At 39.0% G+C, this 16,367-nt stretch overlaps 1 protein-coding gene across 1 annotated transcript in view; it reads right to left on the bottom strand.

Annotated features, from left to right (window-relative positions):
- Positions 1-16,367, bottom strand: part of yes1 (YES proto-oncogene 1, Src family tyrosine kinase) — a 38,411-nt gene that overhangs the window by 10,282 nt on the left and 11,762 nt on the right. Inside the window, exons 2-7 of the mRNA XM_026936345.3 lie at positions 9,817-10,107; positions 6,077-6,176; positions 5,577-5,675; positions 4,501-4,604; positions 4,215-4,364; positions 1,556-1,711 (exon numbers count right to left, since the gene is read on the bottom strand). Of these exons, the coding sequence (XP_026792146.1) occupies positions 1,556-1,711; positions 4,215-4,364; positions 4,501-4,604; positions 5,577-5,675; positions 6,077-6,176; positions 9,817-10,099 (892 nt within the window). The 5' untranslated portion in view covers positions 10,100-10,107. The remainder of the gene's footprint in view (positions 1-1,555; positions 1,712-4,214; positions 4,365-4,500; positions 4,605-5,576; positions 5,676-6,076; positions 6,177-9,816; positions 10,108-16,367) is intronic.

Genomic DNA, 16,367 nt, shown 5'->3' with positions numbered 1-16,367 from the left:
TGTATGGGGAATTTAAATACAGTTTTTAGTCAAGTCTCAGTTCCTGAAACTTGCAAAACCAGTAATCACAACCATCCAATTATCTGCTAAACATGTAGGGACCACAAAAATGGGAAAAAAAGTACATAGCCTGGAGCTGGAATGGAACCCTTCCCCTATAACACAGGCAATTCTCAGAGGTCAAGATGGTCATTCTAAATCCCATTTTCTACATCTAATTGCTACGACTGAATGAGCATACTTTATGACGCCCATGAATTTCCACTGAACCGCTAAAGCATGTTTGAACCTGACAATCAGTTCTACTCAAGTTGGAGTGCTGTGTGCAGAGAAAAATTCCTGGGATTGCATAATCTCATGTGGTACAACAGGGCTTGCTGCAGGGTAGGCTTTGAGAGTGGCGATGAAAGAGGTAAGATGTGTTTACTAAATCACACTCCTCCAGAGACAGCCACACTGAGCCTCAAACAGCTCATTATAAACATTGCTAAGCTTGGGACATGTAGTTTAAATGCACAGCAAGTGAGGCTGTAATGTTTGTGTGGATTATTGAGGGCTATTTGAAGTAGACCAGGGGTGTCCAAAGTCCGGGCCCAGGGCCAAATGCGGCCCGTGGACAGATGTTAACTGGCCCGGGGCTCCTCTCTTAAAATGTATGATAGGTGGCACCCGGCCAACACACTGCAATTTTTCCTTTCACCAGGCAGCACTCTGTGGCAACACAGTTAGCTAAATGATAAATTGTGAGAGCCTTCTTTCGCCCTCTGACTACACCAGCAAATTAATTTACAGAATATTTACTCATGGCTACAGCCAAAAAAAAGTGAAAAAAGTCAACAGTGAGAAGGGGTAAGTTCAAAAGAGCTGTAAACCATTAAGCATGGAAAACCTTTTGTGAGTTCTAGAAAAAGTCCGTATACATACAGCCACACACAAACACACACACACACACACACACACACGCACGCACGCACGCACAGGCCCTCAGGTATTGTGATGAGGTCTAATCTGGCCCCCATTGGAAAAGGTTTGGGCACCCCAAAGTAGACTGTTATGTTAATGTACGAATCTGATGGCCTCATGTATGTTAAGTTTTAATGTTCTCTAGCAAAGAAGCGGTGAGAAGCAACTTTATGTAGAATACATATTTTATATAGAACTTTATTTTCTAATCTCTGTTGTGCCACAATAAAAATCCTCCCAACATCTTAGGCATTGGAGAAAGCAGTCAAACTGGTATTTTTTCCATGTTGGGTGCAAAATCACAATAGTAAGTCATTTAAATATTAATGAGACCTGACAATGGCTTAAAATGCGTGAAGGAATGAAAAGAACAATGAGCACTATGAATATTCATGAGATCAGCCATCCTCAGCCTTTCACTGAAGTTCTTAACACCATAAGATTTGCAAAGCTTTTGTTCTTAAACATCAATGGGAATGTAGAAGCAGGACTACTCATTATGCCCTCAAAAGTAGAGCTGTTTAAACCCTGATCACTATAAAGGATGGCCAAAAAAAAAAAAAAAAAAACGCAGTGTGTGTTTAACTCTTACCCATCCAGACCTCTCCGAAGCAGCCTTGGCCCAGTTTGAGTTCCAGGCGAAGCGATTCACGTGGGATCTCCCAGGCATCTTTAGCCAGGCCCTGAGTCTGAGGCTTCACAGTCGGACAGACTGTAGTGAGCCTATAACAGAGTCCGTCTGCATGCTCTACACACAGACACAAATATTAAACAGTGGGTTGCGATAAAGTGTGTAAACACAGTCAGTTCTCTGGAGGCTAAATAAAGAGCAATGAGTGGAATTTATACTATGTGCCTTTTAAAATGCATTACTCTAATATTTGTGTTTTCAAGTTCAGGTTCTGTGCCATGTAAAGGGAGAGTTATAATACTTGCAGTGAAATTCTTAACTGCAAGTGTGTATTCTGTGTGTTCATAATGTGTTGATTGGGCTGATAGAGAAGCTACACGTGGACTACCAGTTACCATTTAGAGCAGTCACAGCGACCGTAATACCTTCAAACTGCTGGGTTATTCTGTCATTTTTTCCCTGTAATACAGAAACCATTCGAGTGTTTTTTTTTTTTAAATAAATTTTGAACTTTAAACACAGTGGGTTCCAAAAGGCTGAAACCACACTGAAAATCTGAGATTTTCTTTTTACATTTATACTGGAAATTAACAAAGTTTTAGAATTTTGAAAATTCTAAAAAAATAAATAAATAAAATAAGGAAATGTGCAATATTTTGACTACTCCATATTAGGGCCTTTCGCACCGCTTTAGGTCAAGAACTAAATTTACAGTACTAAAGTACTGGGCGATTTTGCGTGAACTATGTCCCAGTACTGTTTAAAGGGTTATATTCACACTGACAGCGGCCACTAGGAAGTGACGTAAGCCGGTCGACAACGACGTCATTTGTGCGCGGCGTTCAACAACGGAAACAAAGAAGAACAACGTAAACAAACGGAGTTTTTGTTTTTGTTGTGTCTCGCGTCCATCTATCGCTGTTCTCCATACTTGTGAAATAAGTCGACACTACAGTATGTTTACACGGCGTTTTAAATCATGGCGGGTGAGGGCGTTTTCATACGTGTTTGGCCAATCAACGTCTACTTACGTCACGGATAGTACCAGTTGTGCTGGTTAAACCCTGCTCCGGAGTAGGAGCTAATTTGGTTCTCGAAAAAGGCAGTCCGGGACTAAAAATCGCACCCAGTTCCGGAGGTGCGAAAACGCTAAAAAGTGGGTCGTTCCACAATTAGTTCAGGTACTATGAAAAGGTTCCCGCAGTGCGAAAGGCCATATTCAAGATGCTGCCCTGTTTCTGTGTCACTATTTAAATTTAAGCACATTTGTGATATTGACCAGGTAAACTGCTTTGTACAAAAGATCAGATGTTCCGTGAGTCTTATCCCTTCACTGGAGCACATGTTCAGACGACACACTGATGGATCTAACATGGATCATCATGTTTTACACAAACTTGTGAAGTCTGTGTCAGCTCGAGTGCACACTGTCATCAAAGTGAAAAGCGACATACCAAATACTAAGAAATTCTGATTCTATGAAGATTCTACTTTTCACTCAAATTATTGCTGACATCTTTTGTAATGAAAACCTTTTTGTTAAATTGAAAAAGAATGCCAAACAGAAGCATTTTAACTAGTGGTGTCAAACTTCTGGCCCCACTGTATGCTTAATCCTGTCTCCAAACTGCTTCTCAAGTTCCAATATTCTGTTATGCTTGCTACAGCTTCCTGCTCCACAACATATAAATAATCCAAGATATGTCCCCATTAAGACTTGACACTCTTGAGACAGCATCTTCTAATCACAGCTCAGCAGGACAGGGCTAAGTGTCTTACACTTTAACGCCTGTTACATACTGTGGTCTTAATGGATGGAGCGGGCTGCATCAAACACTAAAAACCCTGACTAAGAATATTGAAACGATGGAACAACCCACCAACCCATATATCTTCAGCTTTAGATCAACATTAACACCTTGCAATGAACAACACAGTAGGAAATTTCATTAGTTAAGCAAATTCTGGGATTACAGGCATCCGAATAATAGCCAGGGTTAAAGCAAACAACATTTCATCCATCCATCCACCAACTTTATCCTGGTCAGGGTCACAATGCATCCGGAGCCTATCCCAGGAACAATGAGTGTGAGGCAGGACTACACGCTGGGTGGGATGCCAGTCCCTCACAGGGCACCACAGACACACATTTATACCCTCATTCACACCTAGTGGCAATTTTAACATAGCCAATGCACCTACTAACATTTTCGGGTGGCGGGAGGAAACCAGAGAAACTGGAGGAAACCCACGTTTTTTTCTTTTTTCCAAATCAACTCCTTACTCACTTCCATTTTTTTCTTCTTCTTTTTCTTTTCTACAGTGAGGAGGCAAAATAAAAACTCTGACTCAGCACAAAAGTGGACTGTCAAGTGCACGTCTAAGGGAAGTGAGGGAGGTTTAATGCTTGTGTTTTGTTTACTACTTAGCAATGGATGCACTGTTCATGGGTCATACTGACTTTGAGAAGCTGAGAACATTTTTTAAATTTATATTTATGTTTTTTTTTGGAAATAGTAAAGCTAACCTGCACAATATAAATATTGTATAAAATATACAGTACACAAACGTTTAATTCATGTTTAATGTACTGCTAAGCTGTTGTGCGATGATGCCATACCTGTGTAGTGTTTGACCAGTTTCTGCAGTGTCTCAAACTGGGCTCTTGTGGTGATGTAGTAGCCACCGTTATCAAGCTTGCGGATTTTGTAGTGTTTCACATTGTCGCCCTTCATGTCATCCCAGTCACGTATGGAGAGAGAGTAGGCTCCTGTCAGAAAGAAAGAATTCACACACATTCTTACAAACAAAACGTTTACGCACCACACACCATGCTAATGCCACTGCTGTAGCATATTTACAGTGTTGCATATCAAAGTTAAAAATCAGTACAGACTGAGCCTCACCTTTCGTTGTCTCGCTCTCCCTGACCAAGAACGTCCCTCGCTGGTTTCCAGGAACCAGTAACAGTCGCTCAGCATCTTTGCGTCCCATTTTCCCAAAGTACCATCTGTTTAAAAAAAAAAAAAAAAAGAAAAGAAAAGAAAACGTACAAGGAAATTAACAGACTGGCTGCAATGTTGAACTCTTGGGAGCTTACAGAACAGTGAAATATACATGCATGTGAGGTAAAGGTAAAAGTTACTGATAAAATTGCATGTGCACTAAACTGATAAAACTGTATGTGCACAGCCTTGTAAAAAAATTATGAAAATACAAGCAGTGTTCATTATTTATCACCAAGTTCTCTCCTTCAGCATTAATCATTTAAACTACAAAACTACTATTAGCATGCAGTGTGGTCATACAGAAGGGTGGAAATAACTCTTCATAAAAGTGAATTAAAAAAACTCAGTCATTATCATCTATGTGAATTAAAAACCCAATTGCCAAATAATCTATATATGTATCAATCACTACTAAGTTTATATACTGACTTGCATTATCATCGTCTCCATCTTTACATTGCACATCTGTTCATTTTTGTTCAAAGAAATGGGCTTGATAGTGTGATTATCTCTTAACATGAGCTTCATGGGCTTATGAGAGAATTAGTTGACACTTAAATTCTTTTAAATAGCTCTGCAAGAAGCAGCTTCAGTTTTACAAATAACAACTTATAGAAATAAGAAAAATAGAAGCTGTCTACTGGACTGGTTCATTACCACATCTCTCCAGTGTCATGCTTTAATGCACTTGGAAAGAGCTAAAAGGTTCACACATGATTTCTCTCCTCCTCTTTTCCTGTTCAGTGGGAGGACAGAACAGTGACAGAGTGCATTAATGCATCCAGTGGAAAAGCTTAATGTGAGAGTGGAGTGATAGAGAGAAAGAGGCCCTTTTGTTATGTAGTCATGTGTACTCCTGGGCGTTTTGCGAGCGCCTGGCCGCTGCAGTGTGATGCCGATCACACACTCTTAATTACAGTGAGGGCAGAAGAGGCAGCTCATGACATGAGAGCAGGAGGAGAGGAGCATCTTACTCTTCAGCCTGGATGGAGTCTGCAGGGGCCACATAATTGCTGGGAATGTAGCCTTTCTTGCCTGTGTTGATGGAACGAGCCTCCCACCAGTCTCCTTCTCTGTTGAAGTGAGCCAGCACAGAAACAGCATTAATATACATACACAGACAGCCCTGCAATGTTAACAAGCCCGAGCTGGCCAAGATATCAGCACTAAGAAAAATAAATGCAGTGAACCCTGGGTATTCAAAGCATTTAGATAAAACAACATGATCAGTAAAGTGATATCATCCATCATGCTGTTATTAAGAGACAAACTGGATGGCTGACTGAACGGCCGGCCCAATAAAGACAAGCGTTAACCCAGATATCCTTCTGTACCAGGCTGCAAGGCAATGGCAGATTAAAAAAAATCCAAAATCCTGTCAAATTCAGTTCAGGCTGCTGGATCATCTTTCAGGCCAAAGCAGAAAAACCAACTAATACAGCCTTAATCACAGATAGAAGAGCTATGCACTCACGTGTTGTTGATGATCTGAAATCGATCGCCTTTTTTGAATGAGAGGTCATCAGATGTCCTAGCTTCGTAGTCATATAAGGCCACAAAAAAGGTCACACCACCTAAAAAACAGTGTGGATTCACAATCACCATAATGGACTCAAAGCTGAAATCAAACTGCATACAATTCAACAAAATTATCTGGAGAGGTAAAAACTATTTCAAGTCTCAGACTTGAAGCATAATGTTTCCAATCTTTGATATAATACAGTTTAGTTGAGGATTTATAAAAGCCCATAGGGGATACTCATAGAATTACTGAGTGAAATCAGTTACTAATAGACTTTTCCTTGCCTCTAGTTACATAAACAGCTCGTCCTCACTGTGATGGATGGGCCTAGACTGACAGGTGAAACCCAGTGGGCCAGATTACATCAGAGTGAATAAACCCACCCACCCAGAACACCAGATTATCTCTCATTGAACTAGACCTCTGCTCTTGACTCTCTCAATGATTGCTATCCTTATTTTTACCAGAGAAACAACAGATACATAATCTGTGAGGTCTAGTATCACATTGGATGTAACGAAATATGAATGCACTTTTTGGAATGAACAGAAAACATGTTTTTAACTAATACAAATGCAGATATGAATAGGAGGAGTGCATGTGTACTCTTTTTTTTTCCCCCCCACACCATTCTGTGTAAACTCTAGAGACTCTTGTGTGTGAAATTCCCAGGAGAGCTGCAGTTTCTGAAATACTCAAACCAGCCCATCTGGCACCAACAACCATGCCACGATTAAAGTCACAGAGAACACACTTTTTCTTCATTCTGATGTTTGTTGTGAACAAACCTCTTTGTTGCGAACCTCTTGACCTGTACCTGCATGATTTTATGCGTTGCACTGCTGCCACATGATTGGCTGATTAGATAACTGCATGAATGTAAAGGTGTTCCTAATAAAGTTGACGGTGAGTGTAAATGCGTTTTGTCGCCTGCGTGTCTACTGGGTTTATACTCTTCACTAATCATGGCATAAATGTTTTAACGAATCAGTATTTCCTCACTAGGCATGTTTTCCTTTCCACATTCTAGTATCAGCTTGGAATGGACCCAAATATGAACGCACTATTCAGAACGAACATATAACGTGTTTTTAACTAATACAATGCAGATATGAATAGGAGGTGTGCATCGGCACTGGGAAACCATAGGACCTAGGAGGTTTTACTATCATGGTGTGGTCAGATATGAAGCTCTCGGGACAAACAAAAGCCATGTTCATTAACATGCGATGGATGCATTTATAGTATTCATTCATTCATCTTTAGTAACTGCCTGGTCAAGGTCACGCTGGATTAAATAAGGCTACTAGTTTCTTTATATTTTGGGAAATAGAACCAGCTAAATTCATTAGAAAATGGTAATTGCTCATATTGAATTCCAATCCCCCATACACACATACAAAAACCCTTCCACTGTAGGCCACACCCACTGTGGGTTTAACTCCAAATACAGATATAGATATTTGAAGCACTAAACAGATACAGCTAGTAGCATTGTAGATAGTGACATGGTGCGTGTGCTGTGATGGGTATTATCAGACTATTATGCTGGTGTGTTTTCCCATGTTAGCGTACGAAATAGTTACAACGAACACCACGATCATTCCCTTGTGGAAGTCTCAGCTTCGTAGGACTGAAAACATTTGGTTTATAGTGAAAATTTACAGCTATTTCAGAGACATAGTGAGGCCCTCTCTCCTGTGAAGAATTTCAGACTTGAAAACTGTAAATGGCAACGCTATGACTGCATCTCCCTTATCCCCGGGCACAAAAAGGCCAAATTCACTTGCTAAATACAATGAATGCAATCTATGAGAAGTTTATAGATGTCAGACAAAGATTTAGTTATCAGCAGTTTCTTTTTGGGTGCAGACATGACATGACAACAAATATTCCACTGAAAAGTGCTGAAAAGAGACAAGCAGTATCAATAGAGCTATTCACAAACTTGCCTGAAGAAATGAAGTGATTCTCACAGAGAAAACTGAACAGAAACAAATCGCATTAGCATCACTCTTTATTCCACACAACTGAAAGCAAGCGTGACATTTCAGTACAGGATTTGCGTCAATGGAGTCATTTGCATAAATTCTGGTCTCCATAAGGTATAAATTTAAAATTTAAATGCTGATGTAACAGTATTAAAGTCCTACTTTGGGGAATTCTTGAGCAAATGAGCAAGCAAACTGAGTACTAATCCACATTAAAGTTGATATAAATGCGATTTGTCTCCTGCGTGTATACTGTGTTTATACTCTTCACTAATCAATCATGGCATGTACCATTTCACCCGATGAGGAATTTCATCTTTGGCACAAATGGCTAACAACTGCTTCATTTCTGTATCACTACAATTTCCATTTTGCACAATTTACGTTTTTCTTCTTTCCTCTGCTCTTCTTTTTCATCAACTTTGGACTTTTCCATCTATTATTCCTTACCACGCGAAACATTTAAAACACCTACATCAAAACGTGCTGGTGTGTAATATAATAAAGACGCCATCCTCTTTCTTGGCATTCACTCCTGTTTACATATGAGCTGTCCTAATAACTTCCTGGAAATTGAACTAAGCCTGAGTGTATTGCCATATCAATATTCCCTCGATTTTGCCTTCACATACCTTTCCCAATTAATTATTATCTGGGCTTTACACTGCTTTTCAGGTCAGGTTGCACAGACTAAAATGACTGTTAAAATCATCTGGTAATCTCCCATCTCACATATGACAGGCTGTTACCATGAAGTAACAAGAAGAATACTGTGGAAAATGTTAGAAAATGTGGGCACTGACATTAAAATTAAATTTGAAGAATATTTTTAGAGCAGGTCCATTTTCAAACGCAAGTTTTGCGCTTTGCAAGGAGAAAAAAAATACAAAAATAATACGAGCTTTATATTCTAGCATTTCAGTCATGTGATTTTTCTTTTGTGGAAGCCATATTTGGGGACAAATTTCTGGCTTCAGTGCAAAACTTGAACATAACTAGAGGGGTAAAGAAGGCTAACATCACTTAACGATAAACAATAAAAGTCGATAAAATAGACTGTGATCCTTACGTACTTCCCCGCAAACTGCTGATGCTGACTCATACACAAACCCACTCCCTATTCTGGAGAGTGGCCCAAATATTTAAGAAAACAGAAGTCTACCATCTCTTCATGTCCAGGTGGGTAAAGAAAATCAGTGTTTCATCAGGAGGAGAAAAAAACTCTGTCATTAGAGGAAGGGTAAACTGACTTTTTGTAATGTTAGAAATACTTGTGTGGAGATAAACTTCCCAGGTGTCACACAATGTAGCTAGATAGAATACGGGACGCATGACAGCGAGGAACTGCTGCACTGTTGCTTGTTGAAGACTGTATGTAGTTAAGTGTATTAGAGTAGTCCACTATCAGAATAAATGAAAATAAATGTTCTTAATGAAGCATATACACAATAACATGCGGTCTATCCTCTATTCAGTCTTCAAAATGGCAGCTGTTATACACTGTGACATCACATGTCACGCAATGACATGACCAAAACCTTAGAAGACAGATGCTTTTGTGCTGCCTTTGAAAGAAGACAAACAAATGGAGACAGCAAATCGAGCCAAACAGAATAGAGGAGCTGAACAGTTAACAGTTTCTTACAATATCTCATATGGTCTGATTTATATTTTACAAGATAACAATCCTCAACCACCCACCTGTGACGCCACCAGGGAAGGGGTTGCTCACGGTCACCGTGGAAAAAGAAGAAGCGGCTCCACCGAAGGGAGTGATGACGGATGACGAGCCACCAAATGGAGTGATGGTGGAGGCATGGCTGTTGTAGCTGCTGTTGGGACCCTTGACGGCAGGTGATTGGCCCATCTGGGTGGGGTCTGGCCCATAGTGGCCCATGTGGGAGGGAACAGGGGTAGGGTTAGAAGCATCTGGTCGGTACTTCAGCGATGGTCCTTTGTCCTCTTTACTTTTGACGCAGCCCATTATCAAGCCTGTAGAGAGATGGTCAAAGGTTAGGGTACCAAGTCAAATCTAACTACTGACCCCTGCTCTACCAGTCTCTCATTTAAAACCCAACACCTAAAACAATACATTTATTGAGATGTTGGTTCTCTCACTAGTTGTTGTCAGACAGATGAGCACAATGTCACGTTCTGACAGCGTGTCCATCAGTTAAGCCCTGGCCCTTGCTCATGCTAACATCATGGCATGTAATTTAAGTCTAATGATAAGCTCATAATTTACTGGGATATACACTAGTAATCAGATATCATCTAATCGTAGATTATTCCTCTAAATTCATGTAGAATTTAGCGATGATTCTCTTTCTTAACTTTATTCTACATGGTTTAGAAATAAAAATGAATTCTGTTTCTCAGCTGGGACTAATAGACTGACAATGCAACGTAAGCTCTGACTACAACTATAAGTTAGAATGAGTGTTCAAATTTAGATCGTAATAAGGGATGTATTGGGGAAGAGTTATGCAAGCATTTTTCTTTTTTATAAAGTTAAATTCATAAGAATCATAATTTCCAGCAGCAGCTCTGACAAAGCATAAACCAGACTTTAGGTTCTAACACAGAGACAGTAATAGCTTTCCAAGTGTCTGAACAAGTAACAGCAAGAGACAAGGCAGAGAAGGAAATGAATAAAAACAGTTGTGTGTAACACAATTGGAGGCGATAGCACAAGAAAAAAACTATTCAAGCTGGTGTTAGCCAATGATATAACCGTGACTGCCTTCAGTTAGGTATGGTGGAGCAGGTTCTTCATTTCCTGCCCATACTGCAGGAATGATTCCTTCTGCTGCACATTCAGCAAATTCAATCCATGTAAAGTGCTCCTTAATTGTGTGTGTGTGTGTGTGTGTGTGTGTGTGAATACACCTGTTTGAGACGCTAGTATCAACTAGTATTAATTACACCCACATGTCATCAGTGAGAATATATGACTAAAAGAAGTTACACCTGGCAATATTTTGATGCAGAGAGCAGCCCTGTTGTGGTGTGCAAGTAGGGCTGTGTGATATGCATATCTTAGAACGATTTGAAAAATGTCTATCGGTAGATATTTTCCTATATCGTCATCAATATCGCCAACGTTACAAAAGCCACCTTTCAGCAGCTGATGTAAGTGACTAAAGTTAGAGCTAGGAGCTACTAGCAGTGAGCTGTACCAAAAACAAAAACAAGCACAGAGGAGTGTGACTCTGTGAAACTCCCCGCAACAGTCAGGCATCAGCCCAATTACAAGATGACGAACTTGTATCTAAAAAGATAGGTACTTCTGTCATTTGGATTCCTGAAACTTGAAGCTGAACAGAGTGTTTTAATATTTACTTTTTATATCTTCTTTTCATATTGTTGCCATTTCGAGAGTATTATGTTTCTCTTGTTCTCCTTTGTGATGGTTCTGTTCAGTGTCACTTTCAAATAAAAGGAGAAAAGAAAAAGTGCCTTTCATTGGTGTTTAGTTCACAGAATTATCAAAATCATGAATGCATGAGCTGACATTCAGTAAAGCTTTTGCTGTGTGTTTAATATTTCTATTCAGTATTTCTATCGATTATGTCTGTCAACCTCAAACACCGCCAAAAGACCACTGGTCTTTTGACAAGATGAAAGTCTAAGAGCAGTGGATAAATGACACCATTACACCACAATCAAAATAGTTTTTGCTGTTCTAGTGATTAAACGAATATCCTTTCATTATCCTTTTAATATCTAAAAGAAATGCGAATATTAAAATTAGACACAACGCACATCCCTACTGAATACGAGATTAAACATCATACTGCTAAAAGCTCTTTGAAAACAAGAGTGTGTTTGAAGCCCAAAAACAGCTATTCATCGCTGACTGATGAAAAGGAAATTTAAAACAAAAATATACTATACATGTACAATCCCATCATTTGTACAATTCTGACCAAGAACAGAACATCTGATATACCAGTTTAGAAATGAAAGCAAGAGTTATGTACATCAGATAATCTCCATGCTGCGCAAAGATAAGAATCCCACTGCCTGTATGTTTAAAGGCTCCAATAAGGAGGTTCTCCAAACCAGTATGGTGACAACACTCACTCTCCAATAAACAAGGGGCAGTTAGGAAACAGCAAGAAGTAATAAGTGGAAGCTCACATTTAAATATTTGTGTGAATAAAAAAAGCAGTGTTCCAACACAAGGCTGTTGTCGCATCTAAGGAAGAATCATGTTCTAAAAGGAAATATTTACATAAAGTATGTTCTAACAGAATGTACTGCAGGTTTACATGACCATGAAAATGTACTTCTAGGGCTAGTTTTTAGAGATGGTGTTCAGAAGGCGGGGTTTATTATATATTCTCTTTTAACGTTTTCAACGCTCCTCTTTGACGGAAATCTGATCTATCCCAAACTGTCCCCGATGTAGTCATTTTTATTACGTACTAAGCACTGTATGAGTTACTTAAAACCTACAAGTAGTGATTCTCTGTGCTGTGTCTACGAACCTTCTGCAGTGAAATGTGAGACTTTTGTTCATGCTTCTATTTTCTGCACCAATAGTGGAACATTCATGTTCTTGCAAGTACACAAAGATAAACCAGGCCTTACCCTTAGCTGCTTTGAGAATTTACAGCCAACTCACAGACACTCTGGAGCATTTTTTTCAACACAAGATGTGGATCATGCACAGCAGTTAAAAATCCATTTTAACAAGTGACACCAGGCATATTTGGAAAAAAAAAACAAATGTACCATTATGCTGCACTTGTTTTATACGCCGTCTCCATTCTTTTTTCCATTCTCTCGCATAAGTACATTGACGGCATTTGGCAGACGCTCTTATCCAGACCGACTTACATTTATCTCATTTATACAACTGAGCAGTTGAGGGTTCAGGGCCTTGTTCAAAGGCCCAGCATTGGCACGCAGATGTTCTGAGTGAGAATCCTGCAGTTTCATAGCATAGTGCTTATATGGTAGCTTTCCCCACGTTTCACTGACACTGTTGTACATTTGGGCAATGGCTATAAATATTGATAAAAGTGATATATGATAAAAATGAATCATGCAGTGGTGCAGGACTTTGGCTGTCCAACGCCAGACACAATATGACAGACTCATGCTTAAATTTATGAATGGGATAGATATGAGCAGGGAGAGTACACAGAAAAGGGGAAGAGTATGGGTTAAAGGTGAACAAATGTGGATTTTCCTCCTTGAAAGCTTAAATGTTGTAAATTCAAATAGCATTTTTATAGTGAAATTCATTTTGACAGCCGTTGTGTGATTTCTACTCCAAAGACATGAAAAAAAACGAGAAACGAGAAATCTAGCCATGTGCTTGTGTTATAACACCGTGTTATAATGCAAGTGTGCTAGTCAGTCAGCTAGCTTTAAATTATGAAGAGAAAAAAAAAATGATAGTGCTCAGAAAACAAAGACAAGGCCACATTTTCTGAGATGTACAATTGGTTTGGTATTTCTTTCAGGTTTTTCTTGACTGTTAAGACAGTTTTGATGATGAATGAAAAACCGAATGCTTTTATTTCTTTATTCATGTTATAGTTACATTTTAGAGTCATAATTAAGAAAAAAAATGATCTACTCTGCACAAGACTAGGCTTTTCTTTCAGGGTTCAAAAAAAGGCTTCACAATTAGTGACAATTACAAATATAGCATTACATGAAAATGTTATATTATGATATATTGTGATAAGATTTTGGCCTTAATTGCCCAGCCCTGCTAATATTACACCTTTCACCTCAAAAACATGGACTAAATAACCAGAAGAGACCAAAAACAACCTTCTTTCATAGAGATTCAAAGAGAAACCTTGAACATAGGCTCCACTACAAGCTTGAAGAGCCACTTGGTGATTAACCAAATGGCTAACAGGGTGTGTACTGGAGTGTACTAACTCAAAGAAGTGTCCTATGCATCTGTGTTGGGTTCCTTGCCTCAAATCTCCTGACCCTGTGCCACTCTGTACATGTTTAATCCTCCTAGTCTGATGGGCTAATCCCTTACAGGACACTCTGTCCACCGATACAAACAGTTTAAGTGACTTTCTTTAACAGTGAGAAGCAAAGGATTTACGGAGACAGACAGGGTTACTTTAGATTGCAATACTGTCACTAAAAGCAAACCCCGCTGCTGCACGATTCCTGATTAAATGCGAAACGCGTTTCATGATTCTCACTTGATCTTCTGACAGAACAACATGGTTAGTATTAACATGAATTCAATTCTTACATTCCAAAATATAAATGATCGCAAATGATGGATGCTTTGGTTCACATCAGCTGCACTGTGTCTTCACAATGGGGGAAAAAAAAAAAAAACGTGGCAAAACCATGAAAAGCTGGAAAAGAAACCTCACAGAAACATGCTCGTGCCTTGTTCATTTATAGACATCCAGATGCGAGAGTTTAATCACAGAGGAGACATTTTATTCCTGACAAGCCCTGAGGAACACCGTAAGAGGATTAAACTGATATTTTTAGAAAGCATTTGGATCAGTTTCTGTGAGCTATAATATAAAAGATTTTTACCAGACGGCACTCTCAAAAGGTGGGGACACGTCTCCAGCCTAGGTTACGCCTATGGCTTAAAGCATGGGCTCTCAAACTTGCATCCAGGGACCACTTTATTTGTTAAATAAATAAATAAATAAATAAATACCGTGCCACACACCCTCTTAAGAATAGTTCATGAAACTGTACTACGTTAGACACATTATTCAAATTTACACAAAAAAATTTATATTTATTGGAGCTTCTTAGTTCTGAACTTTCCAAGCTGACATTATTTATAGGCAGATTGTTTTTCAGTTACTAAGGTTTGAATTAAACTCACTTAATTCAACTGATAAATCATATTGTCTACACTTTATTGTTCAGCATTTAAACTCGTTTATACTCAGCCAATACTTGTTTGCTTTCAGGAGACAACAGAAAAGTGTACTTTCTGGATTGTATTTAAAATGAAGAAAGAGAATGAAAACTATTTTCCCAAGGATACAATGAAATCTTTACCAAAAGATATCTGAGTAATCTCATAAACTATCGTACACTGTCAGTATTCCTGACATTGTTATTATAAGATGAAACAGAGAGTGGCTGCAAAGAAAACCAATTTTTCTTGTTTTTTGAAAAAGGTCATTAGTAAGGTAACTAGCTGATCATACACAGTGACTGACCACTAAATTGTAACAACATGTTCTGCTGTTTACATCAGGCTTCCTAGCCCATTTTTATTTAACAGAGAATCTCTGTACTCATAAGGCACAAGGAGTAATAACATCACATGGTGTATCATGACTGGTACACCCATTCTTAACATGGTCCCTAGGCTCAAAGCTTTTCTTTCATACTCACATAGAGTATCCTTAGAAGGGACATTCATGATTTATCGCTGTACAAAACTACAACAAATGGATCTTATAACAAGTACAATACACACAGGATGCAGAAACCCCTGCCTCCATCCATATTCCCTCCAACAACACAGGATAAATGAAACTGACCGCCAGAAAATAATCCCCATGGAAGTTTTCAGTGCTTGGATTTGGGCAGCTGTTGTAGGGATTAAACATCAACGCATATTTTTTGTATTGTTTGTACAATCATACAATTCGTGTATTCTGTTTTTTTCTTGGATCATATTAAAGGTTTTAAAGCTTCATGTCCTACATACAGTTCTCTCTGAAAGTACTGGAATGGCAAGGCCAGTTCTTATGCTTTTGCTGTACACTGAAGACATGTGGGTTTGAAGAAGAATGAGACCTTTTTTTTTTCTGAACCCACCCATTTTTCAAGTGATCAAAAATATTGGAACACGTGACTGACAGGTGTTTCTTGTTGCCCAGGTTTGTCCTGTTAGATTGATTGTTTAAACAATTAATAGCTCTGAATGTCCACTCTTAGTTTGAGTCCTGGGTTTTGCCTGTGAAGACTGCATTTGTTATTAAAAGGATAAACCAACATGAAGACCAGAGAGCTGTCTATGGGAGAAAAGCAAGCCATTTTGAAGCTGAGAAAAGAGGGAAAATAGCTCAGAGCTATTGCACACGCATTAGGTATCGCCAGTACAACAAATTGGAATATCCTGAAAAAGAAAAAAACCACTGGTGTACTAAAAACCAGACAAGGAACAGGTAGGCCAAGGAAAACACCAGCAGTTGATCACAAACATTGTGAGAGTTGTGAAGAAAAACCCAAAAATAACAGTCGGTGACATCACCAACAGCCTCCACAGGGCAGGG

This window comes from Pangasianodon hypophthalmus, chromosome 4 (assembly GCF_027358585.1).
Source record: "Pangasianodon hypophthalmus isolate fPanHyp1 chromosome 4, fPanHyp1.pri, whole genome shotgun sequence".
In the NCBI taxonomy this organism is placed as follows: Eukaryota; Metazoa; Chordata; class Actinopteri; order Siluriformes; family Pangasiidae; genus Pangasianodon; species Pangasianodon hypophthalmus.
The sequence above is the reverse complement of the archived record's forward strand: the minus strand, read 5'-3'. Positions and strand labels throughout refer to the sequence as shown.